Consider the following 24673-nt stretch of genomic DNA (forward strand, 5'->3'; position numbering starts at 1 on the left):
ATTGTATCTTGTTTACTCAATTTAGCCTATAGATACCCATTTCTGTTTTTAGTCTGAACGCTAGACATCCAGAAGTCTGCCATTGGATGCTTTTGCTGATTGCAAATGTTTTCTGCCTCACTGCTCTGCCTACTTCTCTTGTTTCCTCAAAGATCAGTGGAAGGAGAGAAGGTTCTGGAAACGCAGGCCATGTGCCAGCTCTCTTCTCTAACACCGTGCCCTAGCATAACCAGTTCTGCTGCTGAGTCCTCAGTGAAAAAGGATGCCCACATGGTTGCCTGGCCAGCCCTCAGGGTGTTAGGGAGGAAGACAGCAGAAACCCAGGAGCAGCCATGGTGGAGACCGAGCAATCTAACCCCCGAGGCGCGGGGAGCAGGTGGAGGAAAGGATGCCCTGGGAGGCACACCAGAGCAGAGGCGAGCTCCCACCAGTTTCTAGGTGAGGATGCACATGTGGCCTCCAGAAGAGCCTGAGTATCTGCCCCAGCAGCCCGACTGGAATGTCAGCCCTTCACACGTGGAAGGTATGTTAACAAAACCCTGTCAAGTGAATCTGTCAGCAAGCGAGAACCAGGACATATTGATTTAATTCAGTTTGTTCACAAAGCCCTGAACCTGTCTCTCACCATATGCACATCTAAGTGTTTTTAGGCAGCGTGCATGTTGGTTTACAGCTCCTACAAGGAGTGCCTAGGGACCGGAGGGCATTAGGGAGGAATTTCTACTTGGAAATGATCTTTTACCTAATCTTTTAAGATACATATTCTTTAAGTCATCTTTAAGGTATATGTTTATTACGATTCTTTGGTCACTCTATTCTCAATTATAATTTAAGCTTCCTGATGGGAGAGGCCATCATATCTATTTCTTTAGAATCTTTGGCTGTGTCTCACCCAGGGCTGAGTCAGCCTCAGTATAAGCTCGTTTAACGAACAAACAAATGACATCTTGGTATAGAAAGGGAGAAAGGGGAGGAGAGGTGGTCATTTATTCAGGTACCAGTCAGATCTAATCCTGTTTGTTTTCTGAAGCTTAATCAGGTCATTGAATGAAAAGATGCTCAGCGTCATTGGTTATTAGGAAAATGCAAATCAAACCCACTCCACACTCACTAGAATGACTGTAATAAAAGAGGTGGATAATAACAAGTGTTGATGAAGAAATGAGAAGCCTCGTACATCGCTGGTGGGAATGTAAATTGGTGCAGCTGTTTTGTAAAGTAGTTTGGCAGTTCCTCAGAAAGTTAAACATAGAATTACCATATGACCCAGAAATCTCATCCTATACTCAAGAGAATCGAAAATGTTATGTCTACACAAAAACTTGTACATATATTTCACAATAGCATCATTCACAATAGCCAAAAAAGTGGAAACAACCCAAGTAGCCACCAAATGATGAATATGGTGTTCATACAATGGAATATTATTTACCCATAAAAAGCAACAAGTTCTGACACATGCTATGACATGGATGAATCTTGAAAACATTATGCCAAACGAAAGAAACCAGACATGAAAGTCCATCTATTGTATGATTTTATTCCATTTCATTTCCATGTGAATAGTGCAGATTAGCAAATCCAGAGAGATAGAAAATCGACTGGCCGGGGCTGGGGAGAGGAAGGAATGGGGAGTGACTGCTTAATGGGTACAGGGTTTCTTTTCAGGATAATGGACATATTCTGGAATTACACAGTGGCTATGGTTGTACAACTTTGTGATTATATTAGACATTACTGAATTGTACTCTTTGAAAGGGTGAATTTTAGGATATGTGAATTATAGCTCAATTTTAAAAAAGAAAAAAATTAAGGTCAATGAATAGTTTGATAAACTTATTCTGTTCCTTTTTGCTTTTTTTCCTTTTTTTTTGGAAATGTGAACACATAGTTTTGCGATGACCTCAATAAAGATCACCTATCAACCACTGTATCTGAAAATGAGACATCTGTATATTCACTATTTGCTCTGGTCACCTAAGACTTCTGTGCAAAATTATTGTTAGTGATATTTCCATCTTGAGAGTTAGCTTCAATTTGCTCTCCTATTAAATGCTATTGTAACATGTAACATCTAAAATATAATATAGAGCTGGATGTGTATTAAGTGCTTTCTGATGCCTAAATTACTCTAAGGTTTTTATTTTATAGCTATTTACTTATAAGAATTTTAGTGAGGTATAACTGACATACAGTAAGTTGTATGTAAAGTGTAAAATTTGATAAGTTTTGACATAGGTATACAATCATGGGGCGATACCACAATCAAGATGGTGAACACATCCACCACCCTCAGAAGTTTCCAGGTGCCCCTTTGTAATCTCTTCCTCCTGCCCTGCCCCACACCATGCGACCATTGATCTGCTCTCTGTTGTTGTAGATTAGTTTGCATTCTCTAGAATTTTATGCAAATGGAATCATATAGTAAGTACTTTTTTTTTTTGGGTCTGGCTTTTTTTACTGAGCATAATTATTTTAAGATTCATCCATAATTATTTTGAGGTTTATACATAGTCTATTTCTTTTTATTGCTGACTATTATTCATTGTATGAAAACCACAGTTTTATCCATTCATGTGTTGATGAACATTTGAGTTGTTCACAGTTTTTGGCTCTTAAAAATAGAGCAGTTATAAACATTTATGTACAAGTCTGTGTCAGGACATAGATTTTTTTCTTTTTCCCTTGGGTAAACACCTAGGAGTAGAACAGCTAGGTCATGTGGTTAGTGTATATTTAATGTTTTGAGAGACTGTCAGAACTGTTTTCCAAAGTTATTGTACCATTTTGCATTTCCACCAACAATGTATGAAAGTCCCTCCTTCAAATAGAAATATCTTTAAATGAAAATGAAGACCAAGGAGAGGATTAAACAATTGATTCAGAAGAGGTGCTTATGGGCCAACATGAGCTCTTTGAAAAACAGTGAAAAGTGAAAGAAATGAAACCACTTTTTGATGTTGCTTAAATGTGTCTGGTTTAAGCATCTAATTTCCAAATGGTAAACATGCCACCTAAAAGTACCTTCCTTTGTGCTCACTTACCCAGTTTTATTATGAACAATGGGAAACAACAGAGTAGGAATAATACAATTGCTTCTGAAATGACAATGTAAGGCGCTAATGATAATCTCCTTCCATTTCTGGAGGAAAAGAACTTTAAATGTAGAGCAGTTGGCAGGTTGCACACTTAATTCCAATTAGTTCCTTCCGGGAGTATTTGCTTACATAAAACACTGTGAGCTATTCAAGTCTGAGGCCAACATTGTGGGACCAGAGGAAAACTGTGCTTAGACAAAATGATGCATTTCCTAAAGAGGAGCTGAACGAGGCAGGGCCAATCTAACAATGGATCAGTTCTCCTAATTACACAGAAGATAATCTGCAAAAACATTTAATTAGGAACTTTAAAAAAGAGTCTATATTAGAAGGGAAGCAGAATTATTTAAATGCAGGTAATGTCAAAGGTGCTATAAAGGCTCTCCACACAGCAGGTGACTTCCTACATGTTTTAGAACAGGAACTGTAAATACAGTGACATAAACACCATGCTAAATGGCAATCACATGCTTGACCTGGGTATTGGGATAATGCGGAGTATGGTGAACTGGAAAGAGTACATGCTTCTTTTAAAGGGAAGTTATTCAGTCTCTAACAATCATTATCTTGCAATAAATACAGGCCCAATGTTGCTAGATCTGATTTTTCAATACAAGGCGAAAATCTGAATTTTTAGGTGAAATCAGACTTTTAAATGTTAGCAATAAATTTAAGTTTTTTTTTTTTTTAATTGCAGTGTGAATCAAGAAGAACATATGTGCAGACCAGACAGGGCTTGTTGGCTGCCAGCTTATAACCTCTGGCAGTGGAGGAGTTTTGGGATGGCTCTCTCTCCAAATAGTTTTACTCATGACATTGATTGAAATTCTTTTTGATAGGGCAGATGCTTACCTCCTCTTCGCATTAAGATTTCCTGTTAAAATGCAAAATAGTTCCAAGTATACTTTTTTCTTTAGCCATTAAACAAATAATCAGCCATTAATATCTTAGCTGAAGTTGAATTAAGTCTTTAGAAACTTAAAGTTATAAAGGAGACCCAAAAAGGGTTTCTCTGTATAGCATGTGGTTACAGATGGCCATTCTGCAGTTGCTCACATAATTCTGGGGGTGGAAAGTTGAGAGCATCTACTCCATTGTTGGAAAGCTTTAGTTGTAAAAGTTGCGTGTGTTAAGCCAAAACCTGCCTCCTTGAATTCCTCCCCAATCTCTCCATGGTGGTGTCCTGAAGCTATTTATGGTAAGCCTAATATTTCCTTTCTGCATGGGAATTCTCCAAATATCCTTGTGAGTGTCTCAATTCTTTGTCTAAATCTCTGTGGTCACTCTAGTCCTTCCTCATCCCACAAGCACCTCATTAGCATCTCTTTGAGCAGATCTCTGCTATAGTGCTTCATGTGTGGTTTCGTAATTTGTCTGAACATATGACTATCTCCTAGGGCAGACTGTGAGCTTCATGGGGGGTTGGGACCAAGCATGCATTTTGATACTCAAATCTTTTCATATTACTTGGTACATAGTAGACACTAAGAAGTGATGGAAAGAAAGAAGGAAGGGAGGGAAGAAGGAAGGTAGGAAGGAAGGAAGGAAGGAAGGAAAGAAGGAAGGAAAGAAGGAAGGAAGGAAGGAAGCAAGGGAGGAAAGAGTCAGTGACTGGAGTCTTGGAAGCTTGACTATCCTGTGTTCTCCTGTAAATGGACCTTGAGAGCTCGTTCGGAGGTTGTAGCAGGGGAGCACAGCTACTTGAACATCCTTGACTGAAGAATGGACCCTACTGGGGAAGGTCATCCTCTTCCACTGAGCATGCAGCTTCAGGAGGGATATACATGGGAGGGAGGAAGGGGACACCTGCCTAGCCAGCCAGATCATCTGAATCAACCCTGGCTATCAATGGGGTGACAGATGTTGCAGCTGGGCTGCCCTCACATCCTGAATGAATTATTAATATGGTTTCTAGTTGCATCACCACTTCTACTAGGAACATGCCTTTGTCAATGCCATTTTTAAAATATAGGACTTGGAACCATGGTCTGAACTTGGAATAGTGGAGCGTGGTATTAGCTCTCTTGCCTTGGACACTGGATGGCTATTGATGCACTCTAAGATTGCATCAGCTTTTTTTTTTTTGTCAGAGGCATTCTTATTGGCTCTCAAGATAGCTATGCTTCTCCTTGCTTTTTCTTTTTCTTTGCATGAACTGTTACTAAGTCAGGTTTCTCTAAACCTGCTTGGACGTGAAACTGACGATTTGCAAGTTCAGCATTTTATATTTGTCCCATTAAATTTCACCCTATCCTTTGCAGCCCAACACAGAAAGATCTGTGTTGGATCTCAGTTTTACCGTCCACCCAGTGCATTATCTCACTGCCTCTCTCAGAGCTCAGTTTGCTGTCAGAACCATGGCTGTTGCTGAGTTGTTGGTGAGAGCCAGCTGAGATCCCTGTCTTGGGAGAATGCAATCGTCAGTATAGCGTGTCCTGAGTGGACAGGCCAGGGTGGGGCTTCACAGCAGGGGCTGCTCTGGGGGCCAGGGAAGGGAAGGAATTCAGAGAGTGAGGGGAGGAAGCAGAGAGGAAAGGTTTTTGATGAAAGCAAGTTCTACCTTCTTCACAGATCTGTCTAGGGCTTAGTCTCAACATTATACATTACAAGTATGAACAATATTTCCTTGTTCACTTTCTCCTCCAGTACGTATTGAGTTTAATGAATCATTTTGCAGATACTCTGAACTCTATCAAGGTTTCCCCAATTTTCTTTCTTTCTTTCAAGGTTTCCCCAATTTTCTTTCTTTCAATTTTCTTTCCCCAATTTTCTTTCAGTAAACATACAGGCATGTTTTTCTCATCTAGGTGTGATATTATCAACATCATGATTCTCATATTGACCTTCAATCCTTATTAAAATGATACTGCTGATAATAATGTCACCTTGCTTTGTTGTAACAGTTTATGCTTTTTAAAGCACTTTCACATAAATCGCTGGCCCCGGCTCCTTGCAGTGGCCTAATGAAAATCACAGAGGGGGTATGCTTAGGTCTACTTGATGGGAGTTCACAGCCCTGGACAATGAAATGGCCTCCAATGCTTCATGAAAGCCATGCTTACTCCAGAGAATGATCAGTGACAGACCTTTAAGGGAATCCTTGGAAGAACTTTTGGTGTAAGGATATCTTGTGAAAGTTTTATTTTCTTCTTAGTAAACTTATTCTCTAATCAACATGTTTTAATCCTAATGATTCTAATTCAAGAGAGGTGGGAGCTTGCTTTTTCAAAACCTAGGCTAGGTCCCATCACTGTGTCTTGTATTAATGTTTTTATAGGAAATAAAGGAAATGGAAGGGATGGAGGGGGAGTTTGGGGTTAGCAGATGCAGACTAGTATATATAGAATGGATATAGAACAAGGTCCTACTGTATAGTACAGGGAACTATATTCAATATTGTGTGATAAATCATAATGGAAAAGAATATAAAAAAGAATGTATATATGTAGTTATAACTGAATCATTTTTCTGTACAGCAGAAATTAACACAACATTGTAAATCAACTACATGTCAATTAGAAAAAAGAAATAAAATAAATAGAATTGGATAGTTTACTCCGATACAGGAAATTATTGTTTGTCCATAAAATATGGGATATTGCACATAAGCCAGAGATTTAAAAAATATTTAAAGAAAGATTCCTTGGATTGGATTTACCAGAGATTTGTTTATTTTATTGGTTCTACCAAAGAAACAGCTCCTGGGATAATTAATCAGTGGAATTGTTTTAATTTGTTTAAATTTATTAACACTTTTTAATCTTTTTTCTTGTATTTTCCTTAGCTTTAAAAATATCTTTTATTTAATTATTTTTCTTTTCCATTTAATAAGAGACATACTGAAAACTATGAATTTGCTAGGATCAGATCTTGTGGACCCTGGTATCTCTGTGCCGTATGCATTACGTTTATATATGTGATTTTTTTATTGTCTTGAACACCTCAGTGGTAAGTAAAGGAGATTTTGGTTTACTAATCTTTGATTCAAGATTATTCAAGAATTATTTAAGAAGATACTCAATCCGAGTGATTGAGATTTGGTGGGTTTTTGGGGCCTTGTTCTGTCTTTGGCTATTTCTAATTCTGCTTCATTTAAAATAGTTCAAAGGTCTGATAACTTCTTGAGATTAGGTGAAAGTAGTTAATAAGGGTCAAATGAGCAAAAATCGGTGCATTGTTTGTTTAAGGAATGTATGAATCAAGACTTTTGGTCAACATTTATTGACCACCTATTAAGTACCACGTACTCTGTTAGGCAATGGGAAGTGGAGAGAAATAAGATTCCTTCTCTGTTCCCAAGAACCCTACAGGAGGGGAACTGATTATGCTAGTGAATTAACAGAAGTTGTATTCGTTGTCTTTAGATGTTCTGATTCAATACAAGGTTGCAAAACATCCAGTAGGATTGCTAAACTGCAAGTCTGGGTTTTTTTTTTCATGAATGAGATAATTGCACAATTAAGGAACTCTCCTGTTTTCTAATTGTTTTAAAGTAAAGGAATTATAAAAATTGTGGAGACAGATTTACCTTGAAGCTAATGAACCCTAGTTAAGCCTCCTGGCACTGGGTTCATGTGGTCATATGCTTTTGTAAATTTGCAAAGGTAAGATTTTTCAATTCCTTTTCTTAAGAATGTTCTCCTGGACCTGTCTTTGTGGCAACCACATTTGTTCCTGCCATCTGTGTTACCAGGTAGCAGTGTATTTAAAGGTCAATTGATAATCTTTGCTGATTGCTTTTCTTCAGGAAATTTACACGTCTCTGAATAGTCAGTCTCCAAGTACTGCTAACAACTTTAAATGTTTACATATATACTTAGTGTTTTGTTGTTGGCACATACTATTCACTACATCTAACTCCTTGAAAAGTGTTTCAACTATTCTAAAATATAGCCAAGGGCTTCCCTGGTGGCGCAGTGGTTGAGAATCTGCCTGCCAATGCAGGGGACACGGGTTCGAGCCCTGGTCTGGGAAGATCCCACATGCCACGGAGCAACTAAGCCCGTGAGCCACAACTACTGAGCCTGCGCGTCTGGAGCCTGTGCTCCGCAACAAGAGAGGCCGCGATGGTGAGAGGCCCGCACACCACGATGAAGAGTGGCCCCCGCTTGCCACAACTAGAGAAAGCCCTCGCACAGAAACGAAGACCCAACACAGCCATAAATAAATAAATTAATTAATTAAAATATAGCCAAGAAACTGGAATGGAATCCTCAAGGAATTACCTCATTTATACCAATAAAATATGCCATAAAGAATAAAACTGTACAGTGTTTGAAAAAGCTTGGAAGTTCTTCCTCACTCCTTATGGGGTTGCATGATATATTTTCTATGATAAATTAATAATTGGCACTTGGTATTTTAGGAGACTAGAAAGGCGATGTTAACAGTGAACTCTCAACGGTGAAATACTCCAGGTCCTGGAGCACAGGAACTCATGGAGAGAAAGTTTATCCTTTTTGTATCTCCAGCACTTACCACAGTGCCTGGCATTCAGTAGGTGCCTAACAGTACTTTTTAAATAAGAGTGATGGGAAACCTGTCAGGAATTATACAAAGAGAGCCAGAATGGTTGAAATTTTAGGCAGTCCATTATAATACAAAACAACAGTAAGAACATGATTTTGATCAGTTAGAGGAAATACTGTGACTCAGAGAAGGCTGACTCTTTGTATAAGTAGAGGCTTGCTGTATTAATGATGAAATTATAATGGCCTTTTACTGGGATAATTGGAGTGGCCTATCAACATTTTGTGAGGAATTGTAGATAAAGCAATTAATTATGATCAACATATTAATTACGGAGAGAGGTTCAGCCCTGATTAAATAATTAAAAATATCAACAGTTCAGAGGTGGTCTATGATCACTGTGATGGCTGCCATGAGGATGTAGTGTTAAATTCCACTTGTATCCAGAGAGGGGTATTGATGGTGATGTGTGGGAATCCAGTATTTCTGTAATACTCCCAAATTAGTTCCCACGAAAGGCGAGAATTTAGATAGGCTTTTCCAAACTTTCAAACAACTGGCACGTTGATTCCTTATTCCCTTTTTTCCCCTAGAAGAAAATTTATTTAGCAGTTTCTACTCTTCTTTTCCCCCCTGCCCTTTCCTGCCCCACCTCCCTTCTTCTCTACTGATGAAGTAAACACGTGACTTGAATTCAAAATCTCATTATTTGTGTGACAGCGATTAGCATTTAATTTCAATTTACCTCCTGCACATATGGTGGATGGTTCAGCTGCTAGAATTTCGATGCAGGACTTCTTCAAAATCTAGGAGGAGAGGAAATCAAAAAGTCAAAGCACAGCTTATTTTGTTAAAACAGAAAAGTGGGGTTTGCTTTTAGCTACCAAGATAGGAAGGCTCAAGGACATTATGTTGTAGTGGGTGGGTAAGTGGAGGATAACATTTTTACTAGTATCATTAATGTTAAGCATTTAATGAGCCAGAACTGTGCTAGATGCTTCCAGGTATCCCAAAATCCATAGGAATTATTCATTCATTTATTCTTTGGGCAGATATTTATTGAGTCTCTGATACACCAGTCCTAGTTACAGAGAGGTTTAACATCTAGTTGAGGAAATGGGACCTACACTTGAAAAGAAAAATAACAATGGCCCAGCCTATGTGGTAGGTGCCAGGGTGAAGGGGCAGATGGTAGGAGCTACAGAGTTCATGGGGGAAATCATTGAGGGCTGCTACATGGGGAAGGGCTTCCTGGAAGAGGTGGGTGCTGAGGGTAGGACTCAGTCAAGTGGGGAGGAGTAAGTTAGGGGAAGGTTAAGGTCCAAGCAGGGAGTGGCATTTGCAAAGATGAGAAACTAGAAATACATAGACCTCTTTAGCTGGAACAAAGGAGCTTGAACAGTAGAAAAACGAGTGATAATAGATAAAGCTGGAGAAGTAGGATGGAGATGGCCAGCCCTCTAGAGGAGATGCATGTTCAGATTACTCAGAGTTCCCTTTTAGTTAGAGAAGTGGAAATGTTGCAGGAGAGGGAGGGCTTTGAAGGCTGCTTGCTGTGCCTCGCTCTTTAGGAGGACCTTACTTACATGGAAATGTAGTCTTCCCCCCAAGTGAGTCTTGTAGGGTTGAGTGGAGAGTCTGGAGGACCCCATGACCGCACAGGGAATTAATAATGAAGGCTTCTTCTGGCAAAAGCAGGGTACCTGACTGGTAGGGTTCAAGCTTTTCTCCACCATTTATGAATGCCGTCTCTTATTGCATAATGATTCTAAAATTTCGACCAAGCATTTTAAACAAGTATAGGACACTGAGTTAATTTACCAAGCAAAGGCAGTATCTTTATTTGGGCTTTACTTAATTTGGAAATTGAGATGGTTCAGAGGGCTGAAGGGAACTGTCTCTCTATTTATGAAAGGGGCATTTGTTAAAGGAATTAAGAGTGAAGTAAAATGTAAAGTCCATAAAAGAAAAAAGCATCTTTTAGCATTGGGAAACACCCATTTACTTGCATGGATGTATTTATTTATATATGCTGCTTTGTTCCAGCTTAAGTGATACATACACCACAAGATATAATCAAGTAAAAGATACAGTAAATTCAAAAGGGGAGGAAATGGATTAAAGGGAAAATAAGGGGAAGATGAAGTAAGGAGTGAGAATAGCATAGAAAAAATACATTTTTTTATTATGTATTATTAAGAGCTTATTTCCTTGCTAAGAGTGGCTCGTGAATTTAGTTCTAAGCTTTCTAGTAGCAAATGAGAAGGGCAGAAAATATTTATGAGATTCTCAATCTGAAGAATGAAAACAAACCAGTTTCTCAGAAGAGATAATATTTACCCATTCCAGAGAGAAATCTGGGCGTCCTCATAGAGAAGCATTGTGAAAGGAAGTGAACAACATGCTTGAGAAAATTGTTCTCTGATGTACAGATGACAAAACATTCAAATGTATTCAGGCTCCCTCGCAACCATGTGTTTTAGGTAATTCTCTATACCTGAGAGTAATAAGAAGCAGCACAGTTCTACCTATCTGCAGGAGGGTTGGTCCAGGACCCCCGTGGATAGCAAAATCAGAGGATGCTCAAGTCCCTTATATAAAATGGCGGAGTATTTGCATATAACCTACACACATTCTTCCATATACTTTAAATGATATCCAGATTGCATATAATACATAATACAATGGAAATGCTAATGTAAATATTTGCCAGCACGCAGCAAATTCAAGCTCTGCTTTTTGTAACTTTCTGGATTTTTTCCCCAATATTTTTGATCCCCAGTTGGTTGAATCTGCAGATGTGGAACCCATGGATACAGAGGGCCGACTGTACTTCTTTTTCTTGACAATTCTAAAATCCAGATTTCCAGCTGACATTTTTTTCCTGACATTCTTTCTGACTCTTTTACAGTTTAAAGGCATTTTCGTATTTTGATTCCTCTATTTGTTTTCAGCTTCTACCTCATTCCACAGTCAAAGCAATTTGTTCCTTTTTGTCAGCGTTTGCCTTATTTCTTCTCCCTCTGGCTTACCCAGTCTCCGTCCACCTCAAACATAGGCGCAGCCTCAGTTCTCCCTGGTCCCCAAGGACCTGGTATCACCTCTGAGCCCTTCACTGCCATTCTGACTTGGGATCAGGGACCCCAAGGATGTATCCTGGGTATCCATGTTTCGCTTCTGGCTTTTCCATCCTGCCTTTCCAGTGGTCAATCCGGTCCTTTAGATGCAGCAACATCCTAGGACTGGGGCTTGCCAAGATCCTCATCCAGATCCTTGCCAGTGACTCATACCCCAGATAACAACTGCCTTATCTGAGCTGTGATGACAGTCCCCTCCCCTCTCCCCCCAGTTTGCTGCCATTGGCCTCTTCCTGGCTGAAGGGCCACCTTAGCTACCGGTTGCCATAACTCAGAGAGGCAGGCACGCCCTTCAACACGTCTTCAGGCATAAATCTCTCAATAGGCCACATTGGGAGACCCAGAATTAACCCATATGGAGAACTTTATTAAATAGTGACATTAGAACAGCACAAAGCTTTTCTTATGTTTTAAATAAAATTCCTCTGTCTCCTTTTATAAATCATTTTATCATCTACAACTAAAGATTTCAACAGTCCAAGAATGAAAATTGAGCTATCGCATCTATCCTGTCCCCATTCCCCAAACTCCATCAAAACACATAAATGAAATCTTCACCCATGTTAAGTTCCCGACTTTGAAGCAACATTTTTTTTTTTTTTTTTAAAGTGACTCAGCCCTTGCAGTGTTGTTTTTTTGGGAGGTCACCACTCTTTTTATTTTTTAAATTTATTTTATTGATTGATTGATTTTTGGCTGCGTTGGGTCTTCGTTGCCGCGCACGGGTTTTCTCTAGTTGCGGTGAGCGGGGGCTACTGTTTGTTGCGGTGCGCGGGCTTCTCATTGCGGTGGCTTCTCTTGTTGCGGAGCACGGGCTCTAGGCGCGCGGGCTTCAATAGTTGTGGCACACGGGCCCAGTTGCTCCGCGGCATGTGGGGTCCTCCCGGGCCAGGGCTTGAACCCATGTCCCCTGCACTGGCAGGCGGATTCTTAACCACTGCACCACCAGGGAAGCCCGTGAAGCAACAGTTTTGAACCAACCCTAACACTTAACCAGGGGTGAGTAAAGGAAACACCCGTGAATCTTTGACCACAAAGACACACTTACAGGTTTTGTCATAATAAACACATGCTGTATTATTCTCTCAAAGTGTCTGCAATTAGCTGATAAATCTAGGGAGTGTATAAAGGGCCAAAAGATTTCAGCCAAGGGCTGTGATTCAATCCAGTAAAAACACAGCTTTCCCAATCTTAACTTAAAACATCTGGAAGGGATGCATTGAAGCCAATGGAGTAAAATTTATCAGTGAGGGGGATGGGCAGGACTTGTCTGGGACTGTGGCTTCTATGAGTTAGAAATGTCTGGTTTCAAATGGTAGGAAGTCACAATGGCATGGGGTGGATTTGGGGGGTTCCTTTGGTTATTAGCAGCCCAGACTGTACAGTAACCAGTCTGTCCGAACTTCAGCAGACAGCAGATCAGCCTAGGGACTGAAGGCTGCGTGGGGGTGGGGAGGCAGAGGATCCCTCCCCGACCTGGGCAGTGGTAGCCATGGAGGAGGTAGAGACACAGCACTGGGAGATGGATGAAGGGAAATCACTAGACCGCGTGGAAAGAATTCATACGGGGTTGGGGCGACGTCAGAGGTGACAGTCTAACTGACCTCTGATGGAGACTGGCTAAGACTACCACATGCCTCAAGCATGATCCAATGTGAGGAGTTGGGTCCTGGTCTTGCCCCTGGTCCTGTACTTACCTGACCTGTGGTCCTTGACAAGTCCTTTAACTAGTCTGAACCCCAATTTGGGGAAACAGTTTAACACACTAATAGTTTAGTATTAAACTAAATTGGAGTCGAATTGCTTGAGTCAACTCACTCATGAGCACTGTGACCTTGGGCAAGTTCCATAACCTCTCTGAGTCTCTGTTTCCTCATCTGTAATAGTGGGATAAGAACAGCACCGACTGCATGAGGTTGTTCAGTTGGGAAGATTAAATGAGATAATATAGGCAGAGTCCATAGCACAGGGCCTGGAAGTCCTCAAATAATGGTAGTTTTAATCTTAAGAACCTGGGCTCTAGAGACAGAAAAAATAGATTTGGGCTTTAAATAGATTTATGTCCAAATACAAGCCCTACCACTTACTGGCCATGAGGATTTGGATAAGTTATTAAACTTCTGAATCTCAGTTTCTTTTTCTGTAAAATGAGAACAAGAAAAACACCTCAAAGGGCTGTCTGGTGGTAAAATGAGTAATACACATGAATGCAGAGATATTTAGTTTGTAAAATCAATAGAACTTAGGTGGTAAAATTCGTACTGGATTAGAGAGTGAGGAAAAGAGTGAGATTAAGGAAAACTGACAAGGTTTTTGTTTTACAGACAGAACTAGACAGATGTGATTGGTCAATAAATAGTATTTTACAACCTTGGGCCATCAGCCAACAAGTGCCCTTCATGAAAACAAGGCACCAAGAAATGTGCTCAGAACAACCTTAGTAGTAAAGCACTTAGTAGGATGTCTGACACATATTCGGTTCTCAAACAATGGTAGCTGTGACTGTTACCGCTGTTATTACTGCTACTACTGCTATTACTCTCGGGCAAAGATGGTTATCTCATATCTGCTTCTATCCCATCACCCACCACTGGCCTCTTGCTAAATCCTATTTGCTGAAAATGCCTGAAAGATGGCTAATAATATTTTCCTGCTACCTTCTGGGCAGATTTCAAAAAGAAGATATATGGGTAAGTATGTTTGAAATCTGCAAAGAACTCTATAAGTACACAGGTTGTTACTGGTAGTGACACTCCTGCACACCTCATGAGAGTGTTGGGGGAGTAAAAGAGGCAACAGATGTAAAAGAACTTTGCCATGTAATAAGGGCTGTTTAATAGACTTAAAGTGAAATCGGACTTCCTTGGTGGCGCAGTGGATAAGAATCCGCCTGCCAGTGCAGGGGACGCCGGTTCAAGCCCTGGTCCGGGAAGATCCCACATGCCACGGAGCAACTAAGCCCGTGCGCCGCAACTACTGAGCCTGCGCTCTAGAGCCTGCGAGCCACAACTACTGAAGCCAGCGCACCTAGAGCCCGTGCTCCACAACAAGAGAAGCCACAGCAATGAGAAGCCTGCGCACCGCAACAAAGAGTAGCCCCAGCTCGCCACAACTAGAGAAAGCCCGTGTGCAGCAACGAAGACCTGACGTAGCCAAAAATCAATCAATAAATAAATTTATTAAAAAAAATGTGAAATCCATTGTGAACCAGTCCAGGTTGTATATAAAACTTTATATATATATTTTTTGATTCTAAAAATCTAAAGTCCTTTTTCATAAAGTTCAGAGTTTATGCAGAGATTTCTCAAGAATCCTTAAAGATTGTGAATATTTGCATAGAGTTGTTATGAATCCCTCCCTTACCATAAGCATACCTAATTTTTTCCCCCCTAACTGCTCTGCCTCCTTCCCTAATAAAGTATCAATCTTTATTTACTTGGCCATTTCCTGCTGGAAGATTTTTTGTGTGTTAATACAAGACCAGTTTCCTTTATCCATTCATGGTATAGGGACTTTTTCCTTCCATATATCTAGACAGCATGTTTCTTAGTGTCTTACTTGTTGTGAAGGGTACATTCTGCTTCAAAGATGTCTGGAGCTTGAAGTAGGCTGGCCCACAGGTAGTTAACTATCTATTGCCCAATTACATCTCTCTAGTTCTCTAAGACGAAAACCTAGGAGTTTTCCTTAACCTCACTCTCCCAGTCACCCTCCAAATCCAGTATGGATTTTGTGACCTAAGTGTACCAATGAAATATTTCTGTATTAATTCACATTTTAGTATAGATTGCCATCTTTCAGAGGACTTACTGTGGTTTATAATTATATATTTATCTTTTGACTGTTTGGTCATTGTCTATCTTCCTCAGACTATAACCTCTACAAAGGCAAGGAGATTTGTTTTTACCCACCACTGTATCCACAAGGCCTAATCTAGCACATAGTAGGCACTAAATAAATACTTACTGAATAAATAAATGGCACACTTCCTGCATGGCTTCATTAACTGACATTTTAGCATATTATGTATCAGTCATTTTTTTTCCCTGTAAATATAATCTTTTATTACATTAATCTTTTCTGGTCTTTTAAATTAAATTAAATTTTAAATCTTTTAAATTAATCTTTTATAGTCTTTTGAATACAAAGCTATGTTCAGCATCTTGTAACATCTCCCTCTTCTTATTAAGTCTTTGGGGGCTGCCTTCCCAGGAGGTCTACTTCAACACCTCCATCTTTTTAAATGGCTTATCTTTTTAAACAATAATGTTGTAGGTGTATCATGTTCCCATGTCTAAGGTCTAGATGGGCCTGCTGTGTAAAAGGCCTTGACCCCTTTATTTGGGAAAAATGTAAAAGTATATGTTTGGGGGGTGCGGCGCCGGGTCCCAGGTACACTAATATAGCTGATGGCAGAATGCACATTGGGTAAGCCTGGAGGCTTGCTTTTAGAAAAGGCCAGGGAGCTTGGGACACAAAACTGGCTCATTCATGCCTTCAGGACTGCCAATGTTGCCCCCATGAATTTTGAAACTATTTGATCTCTAATAAAATTTTGAAAAAAGAAAAGATAGTCACCTTTCCTAAGTAAAATGCACTCCGCACTTAAAATCAATAGACATATCTATTATTAACTATGGACATTACCCTAGATTCATATCCAGTTCTACAGAATCTGAATTTAAAATAAAAATTTACTATCACACACACATCTTTCTGGGATTCATATCTGATTTTATGTTACAGTCATACATTATACCAAATAAATATTCCAACATGCAAGAAAGACATTCTTAAGAGGTTACTGAATTTTAGATAATAAAGCTCATCCTCAAAACATGCAAGAATTTTTGTCTGGAGGGGGGCACCCAGCTCACTTAAATAAATGCTACTCTTCTCTCAGTTAGTTTCACACTCAACGAGAGTCTGGTGTGAAGAAGCACAGGACAAACAAGGTTCTGAAACCGAGGAAATTCATTTTTATTCCGTGAAACCACTTTCCTCTCCTGTTTTCAGAAGGAAAGCTCAGATAACTGTGAATTCCAAGACGTGGTTTATTTAGTAAGAAGAGCTTGCTGATCTGCTGAATACTGGCAAAGTCAGTGGCCCTCCTTGGGAGCTAAACCCTGCAGCGTTTCATTGGGTTTTGTTCTAAATTCTGCTATTGCTTTTACAATGATTCTCAACAGATTCCTAGATATAGGAGAAGGAGCTGGAGGGGTGTGGGGTGACCTGAGGATTAACTGAACATGCCCCTCTGCAATCTTTGTAGCCTATTCAAGCGATGGGATTTTTAAAACTACATTTGGACTCTTTCATAAGCCAAATAGAAAAAATAGCTTAGTTGAAATGCCTGGCCTGAATGTCTGCAAAGTCTGAGTCTAATTAAAGACTGCTGAGGCAAATGATTTTTTAAAAAGATTTTCTGCTCACTACAGAAACTACAATTGATTCTATTTATGCTTCCAGGCCTGCTAATGTGAATGGGGCACAAAATGCCATCTTTTATAGATACGGTCCTGGAAAAGAGGGTGGGGGAAGGACTAACGGGCTTTTACAAGAAACGGAGCCACAAAACTGCCCACTTGTGGTGCAGTGCAGGTCACGAACACTCTGCAGTCCTCTGCCCTGCTTTACAGTGAACACATATGCACAGCCCGGCACATAAATGCACTGGACACCACGGGGAATACGACAAAGGGGGCGGTCTCTGTGACTGCACAATTTAGCATTTGACCAGGAGGAAAGGCATGTGCCAAGCAAGTGATGCCAACAATTAGCACCACTGGAGCTCAAGGCAGGGAGAGTTCAAGGTATAGGAGAGACCAGGGCAGGCTCTTCAGAGAAGAGAGGACAGGAGCATAGCCTTGAAGTTGAGACAGAACTCGAGACAGCATTCAGATGGGGCAAAGGAGGAGAGTGTGGTTTCTTCCGATCACAAATAAGGGTGGTTTCTTCCAACCACAAGTAAGGCTGATTATGAGAAGGGCTGTTGCTGAAACGGGCCTTCCCCTCTGCTAGCCCTGGAAAGAGAGTTGGTTCAGTAAAGTCAGGTACTTTCCAGGACTACAGGAATGTGATGCAGATTTTGATTTGAGGAAAACCCTTAGGAGCTCCTCGTGGGGGTCTTGGAAGAGTAGACGGGAGGGAAGCGAGGAAGATCGGCTTTGCCTTTTGTCAAAGCTTCACCAGGGCTGGATCAGGGGCTCCATTTCTTTCACCTTCCCATGAGTGGAAGGGAGAAACCAGCACAGGACATGGTTTTCATAAATAAAATAAATATATATACACCACGGAATAGATTCATTCCTCAGTTTCGGTAATCTTAAAGCTTCCTTGAAAACAGGATGTTTGTGCCAAAACTTGCAAGAAATCCTTGCAAATATAGTCACATTTGCCCAATACTTGTTTATTGTTGATCAAACATGCAGAAAGCTCTAGGCGCTGACTCACCCTCGCATTAATAGGAGGCCTTACTCAGGCTTAAATATTTATTCTAGGGAAATGCTCCTAGATGGAGATGGCTTGGTGCCAGTGGCTGGGTTCTCCTTCTCAGAGACAGTGTGCCTGGTTCCAGGTACCGCCCTTGATTGCACAAGAAGTGGGGACAGCTGGAAGGAGGAGTTGGCATCATGGTAACCAGGCCAAGTGTTGGGATTCAAAGCTGCAGACCCATTTCAGTGTTATCCAAACCCAGCTTTCATGTAGGTTCCCATTTCACTGCCTGCAGCACTTTTGAAAAGGCAAACAAAGACCCAGGAGCCTCACTGGACCTTTGCTTCATATTTTCACTTGAGGGCTGGCGCTACATTCACCAGTTGTGGTCAGTGGAAATTCCCCGAGGAAGCCACAATAAGAAAAGGCAAAGGAATAGTTTCTTCCTTTACAGTTCTACTGGCTTAAAGGGCTCCAGTCTTCCAACCATCCAAATTTTGTCTTATTCTATCAACCGAATTCTGCAAAAACAAGAAGGAATTCTGTCCTCCGAGGTAGAGTCCTGAGCAAGTGTGGAAGGGGAGACGTTCCTTTCAGCCTGTGTCAAGTTGCCAGCTTCTCATGATGATGATGGAATTTCATCCATTGAGCAGAAATTGAGATCTTTCAGAGGCACTCTCCACCTAATAGTAAATGGCAAAGAGCTCTCCTGCCCACCCATGGTGCACTCAGATCAGAGAACCCACCTGGGTTCTGGTCTTGCCTTTGCTATCACTGTGTGCACTGTGTCAAGTCATTTCACGTTTTTGGTCTTCAGGGTCCCCTTCTCTGAAATGGAGCTGCTTCCTGGCCTACCCACATCATTCACTAGAGCACTATGGTCACCTTGTCATGGGCCTTAGAGACAGAGCTGAGTCTATTCTGGATCACTGCCCACTGCTGTGTAGTCTTGGACAAGTTAGCTAATCTCTCTGTCCTTAGAGTATCTGCTTCTCTAGAAGGAGTAATAATATCTACATTAAATTGTGGTGGTGAGAATTTGATGAGATGACTATGTAAAGTGATTTTCACAGGGTCTAGCACCTAAGAATTCACTAAATGATGACTTTTCTTATTTTTACCTTCCTAAGGAAATAGAGGTGGGAGAAAGCCTGGGCTCTGGAGTCATGGAACTGGGTTCCAACCCTGATCTCCCCATTAGAACTGTGTGCTCTTGTGCAGGGTATCTGAGCCTCAGTTTCTTCATCTGTAAAATGGGAATATTTCCCTCCTAGGGCTGTTGTGATTTTTAAACAGGATAATATTAAATGGGAAAAAGGAACAATGTTTGGCCCCCAAATAAGTTATCTACAGGCATTGATTTCTTTCTGCCTTTTTCCTATGTCCCACTGATGGGAGATTAAAATGGAAAACAAGTGAGGGCACTTTGAAAAATAACATGTTATGCAAATCTGACACATAAGTACTTCCTCCTTGAAGTAGAGAGGATTGAGGAACAGTAAAAAGACCAAAACACAGGAATCAGATTGAGGAAGCAGAGAATCCGGGGACTTGATGTATCCATGCCTTGAATAATCAGCTTCTGATAATCCAGTGGTGATTTTCCACTTCCCCAGACATTCACAGCCCAGTATTGTGGAAACAGCAGGCTCTCTGGACCCAGACTTCCCTCCTCCACCATTATGAGTGGGCAGACTTGGGGCAGTTTATCTAACTGCTTGCACCTCAGTTTCCTCACCTGTAAAATCGAGATAATAAGTCCCTCTTCAGAGAGTGGTTGTGGAAGTGCTTAACAGAGGAGCTGGTAGAAAGAAGATGCTCAGTAAATCATAGTAATTTTTCTTCTTCTTCACAGGCCTCATGACTCCTTGTCCTGAGTGTTTATTTATTCATTATCCAAAGGGGAGCTGGATAAAGCACCATGATCTCTAGATTCCCTGAGAGTCTTGATTGCAAGCATGATTGTTCCATTGTCAGACTTTGTATCTGGCTATGGTTGCCCACTGACCTTACAGTAAAATAGCATTGTTTTCAAGGCTCCACATGATTTAGCCGTTGCTTACTGCTTCCTTCATCTTCTGTCATTTTCCATCCAAGCCCTACTCTTCTTTCATTCTGTTATATAGCATCTTAGGGTTCTGCTCTGACAAGAATGTTCTATCCATGCTCTTTCAATGAACAACTCTGTTTCATCTTCAGCTTATCTCTGCACAGGAGCCTGAGTTCTTTACCAACCACTTTACTCTTAATCTCAGTCATATGTTACTTCTTATATACCATGTGTCACATGGTATCACATAATTATACATATTTATTTATTGACTTGTTTTTATGTGTCCCTCCCACCAGACCATAAGCTCCACCAGGATAGTGTGTCTACCTGCTTACTTATAACCAAATGGCCAGAGTCTACCATAAAAGGTTTTCAATGAGTATTAGAGGAATGAATAAATATTAGCCCCTGCACCTTGATTGGGGATTTAAAAATAAGGTCACTATTAAGAGGTACAACTACCATGTATAAAATAAATAAGCTACAAGGATATATTGTACAGCACAGGAAATATAGCAAATAATTTATAACCTTAAATGGAGTATAATCTATAAAAATATTGAATCATTATGCTGTACAGCTGAAACTAATATTGCAGATCAACTACACCTCAATAAAAAAAGAAGGTCACCATGGGTCTAAGACTTCATGAACTATTTGAGCTTTTGAAAGCTGCTCTGCACTCCTATTTTGGATAATTAAGCCCAGTCCTACTTTATTATGAGAAAATAACCAGCCACAAAACAACGTCCATGGGAAAAAGCTGGAATAGATGCTTTAGATGGCGGGGGGGGGGGGGGGGGCGGCAGGGATTGGGGAGGAAACAAGAGCTTTCTTTTCAGTATCCAGAAGGAAAAATGAACCTACTTCTTAAAATTAGTTAACCAACTTTCAGGCCATAATTATTTCTGTCTGAGTTGAGAAAGATGAGTTGTGCTGTGCTTGTCCCTGTTTTTCTGTCCAGGCAAATGAATTAACAACTGCGATAAACATGGGTTTCAAGTATTGGAAGGATGGAAACCACTAGCATAACTCCCAGATAAAAGCTCACAAGAATGTTATCATTCAGCTAAAAGTTTGGAGTCTCAAATTATTTTTTCCCCCTTTTGGAAGACTGTTTCACTAAAATTTCTTAAACATCTTTGGGGTGATTTCCATTGGGGGTTAGGGAGAGTTTTACAAACATCTGGGCTCATGTTGAGCTTGGGTGAGTTGCTAAGGTTGAAATACTCAAGGACAATGGCAATTTATGCAGATAAAAACACTCAAATTATTTGGGTAGGAACCAACTGTTGAATGATGTGGCACATGGCTCATAAGAACCTTTGAACAGGTAAGAGTTGTCGCTGTTTAAACCCAGCCATCTGAAGAAAGGACTTCTGCAGTAGCCTCATGCCTGGGTTCCTGCCTCTGGGCCCCCCCAGTGTCCTTTCTATATATAGGGACACTGCTATCAGATTCTCTTCTTAAATATTACTTGTTAGACGTTCAAAATGTTTCAGTGATTACACTAAGTTGGAGTCAAAATCCCTTCAAGGCTCTCATCAATCTGCTTCTAACCCAATGTCTCGGCTTATTTCCCATTACTCCTGACTCCTTTATCCAAACTCTCCCACCAGACAGATAAGCATTATTATTGTCTTAAAAATATGCTTGCTCTTTTCCGGTCTTTGGGCTGAGGTCATGCCATCTCTTCTCTGGTGCTACCCACCACCCATCCTTGGTCTTTTAGGAATTCAGGTCTACCCCAGTTTCTCATGAAGGCTCCAGTCCAGAACAGTAGACCTCTGAGCTGCCACAGGATTCATGATCAGGCCAAAATCCTGCTGTTAACTGTCTATCTAAATCACTATTTGGGTGTTGTTTTACCTGGTTATTACATCTCTTGTCACTTATACTGTCAAGTATGCCACACTGACCCCAGAAGTTATTTACAGTAGGGGTTCCTCACCTGGGGATCCATAATTGGCACTGATAACTTCTCTATCCTTTCAATAATTTTCACTTTCTGGTTAAGGTGGTTTAAGTGTGTTTCTGTTCCTCGCAAACACATCTTAAAGAAGACGACTGTCATATGGACATATTTAGGATAGGAACTCCCAACTTGGGGTGGAATTATTTTTCACAGTTCTGAAAATGTAAGGTCACATATATCAAGATGGTGAAAGTACAACACCTGGGGCACTGATTAAAACGTGCAGATTTAAAAGATGCAGTTTCATAGGCTCCATCACATACTGACTGTGATAGAAGCTCCTGGGGATAGGGCCTGGGAATGGGTATTGCAAACAAGATTCCCCAGGTGACTTTTATGCATATTCAAGAAAATTTAGAGGGTGAGGAGGAAGTTGACACTAAGGTTTCTCATATGATGGTGAAGGGACATGGAAGAGGAAATAATTCATATGTCTTGAGTACTGATTATGTGCCTGGAAAAATATTAGGTATTTTCACTAGTGTTAGCTCTTGTAATCCTCAAACAAGCCTACGACATGTGTCTTATCACTAATCCCTTATACAAATATGGAACTAAGCGAAATACCTCATCTAAGGATCTATAAATGGTAAACTGTTGGGGCAGCCTTTCTACTCTGGGCTGCCCAGCTCCAAAGTTCCTACTTCTCACTCTGCTTTCCACTCTGCTGGGGTTCTAAGCAAACCTTGGAGGGAGGGAGAGGAAGCCTGAGGCACATCCAGGTTGGAGGTTTCCTAGGTCAGTCTGCGGGAGCTGGGCAGATCCCAAGCTCCTGATGGGTAACCCTGGATTAAGACCCCACTGACATCTTAAGAGGACAGTGGTCCTCTGAGCTCTGAATCTGCATCCTGGACCCCAAGTCTGAAGCTCCAACTGGAGAAACCACTGTCTGTCTGCCTGGTCCCCAAATCTAAAGATGGAGGCTTCAGCAACCCTGGACTTTATTACAGGAGCAGCACACACACAGGCCTTCTGGCTGAGGCTTCAAAGACTAGCATCCTCCAATATTCCAGCTGGACCAAGGGCCTAGCCTGGGGATGGATGGTAGAAAAGAGAGGCCCAGGAAGCCAGGTCCTGTTCACTGATAGGAAAGGGATGATAAAAAACCAGGATGGGATGAAAAAGAGGGCTGGTGCCGGTGCAAACTCTGGGGAACATTGAAACCCTCATATTTTACAATGAGGGTGAAATATCACTCAGCCATGAAAAAGAATGAAAAAATGCCATCTGCAGCAACATGGATGGACCTAGAGATGATCACACTAAGTGAAGTAAGCCAGACAAAGACAAATATCATATGATACTGCTTAAATGTGGAATCTAAAAAAATGAACTTATTTACAAAACAGAAATAGACCCACAGACATAGAAAACAAACTTCTGGTTATCAAAGGGGAAAGCAGGGGGAGGTATAAATTAGGAGTTTGGGATTAACATATACATACTACTATATATAAAATAGATAACCAACAAGGACCTACTGTATAGCACAGGGAACTATACTCAATACCTTAAAATAACCTACAAGGGAAAAGAATCTGAGAATCTGAAAAAGAATATATGTGTGTGTGTGTGTGTGTGTGTGTCTGTATGTGTGTAACTGAATCACTTTGCTGTACACCGGAAATTAACACAACATTGTAAATCAACTATTAAAAAAAAAACACCAAAAAACCAAAAACAAATGAGCCACAAAAAAAAAAAAAAAAAAAAGGAAAAAAGAAAAAAAAGAATCTATGTTGTGACTCCAGGTAAGTTCCATTCATTAAATGAATAAAAGTTTAATATAAAAAAAAGAAACCTTCATATTTGGGGATTATAGATCTAAAGCAGTGGTTCCATTAAAATCACCTGGGAAGATCTTAAAAATCCTGTTCAGATAATCATCAATGGGCAGCCAAGATAGAAAACCACTGGTCGAAAGTGCCTCTGATGGCCAAGTGATATAGGCTGAGCCGGCAATGTTCAGAAAGCAGTCACGGTTGGGAAAGCTGAGGTCGGTCAAGTGCACAGCATCGGCTGCAGTCCTTCCAGTATGAGAACTGCCTGAAGTTTGGCTCGCTGCCAGAGCAAGTTTCCTTTCCATTTTTGATTTTCCATTGTAGGGTAAAGAATTGGCACAGGAGAATGAGAAAAGAAACACGTGTGAACGGCAGGATGGAGACGTGGAACACGACAGATATAAAGATATACAAAGAAATGTAGAAGAACACCAGCCTTAGCTGAGATGGAATTGGGGTATCTACAGCAGGTCAGGGGGCAGAAAGCGCCCGGGTATCCATTCTCAGAGGAAGCGCTCTACTCACTGAGTGGATGACGCCTTGCAGGGCCTGGAAGCCATCATTTACTGGAAACACATGATCCTTACTGTCGGCGATCCGGGCCAGCTGAGGACACAGCAAACACAAACACACACGGAGATGTGTCAGGCTTGGACGTGGAGAACTGAGGAAAGCCACTGGGTCCAGGGGCCTCCATCTCCTTTTAAAACCCATAGGAACTTGAG

At 40.8% G+C, this 24673-nt stretch overlaps 1 protein-coding gene across 3 annotated transcripts in view; it reads right to left on the minus strand.

Moving 5' to 3' along the window:
• Positions 1-24673, minus strand: part of ANTXR1 (ANTXR cell adhesion molecule 1) — a 241630-nt gene that overhangs the window by 153950 nt on the left and 63007 nt on the right. For all 3 annotated transcript variants that reach the window (XM_082356369.1, XM_082356371.1, XM_082356370.1), the window contains exons 8-9: positions 24474-24554; positions 9313-9373 (exon numbers count right to left, since the gene is read on the minus strand). In XM_082356369.1, coding sequence (XP_082212495.1) covers positions 9313-9373; positions 24474-24554 — 142 coding nt within the window. The remainder of the gene's footprint in view (positions 1-9312; positions 9374-24473; positions 24555-24673) is intronic.

Source organism: Balaenoptera borealis (genome assembly GCF_965194805.1).
Source record: "Balaenoptera borealis genome assembly, chromosome: 15".
Taxonomy (NCBI): Eukaryota; Metazoa; Chordata; class Mammalia; order Artiodactyla; family Balaenopteridae; genus Balaenoptera; species Balaenoptera borealis.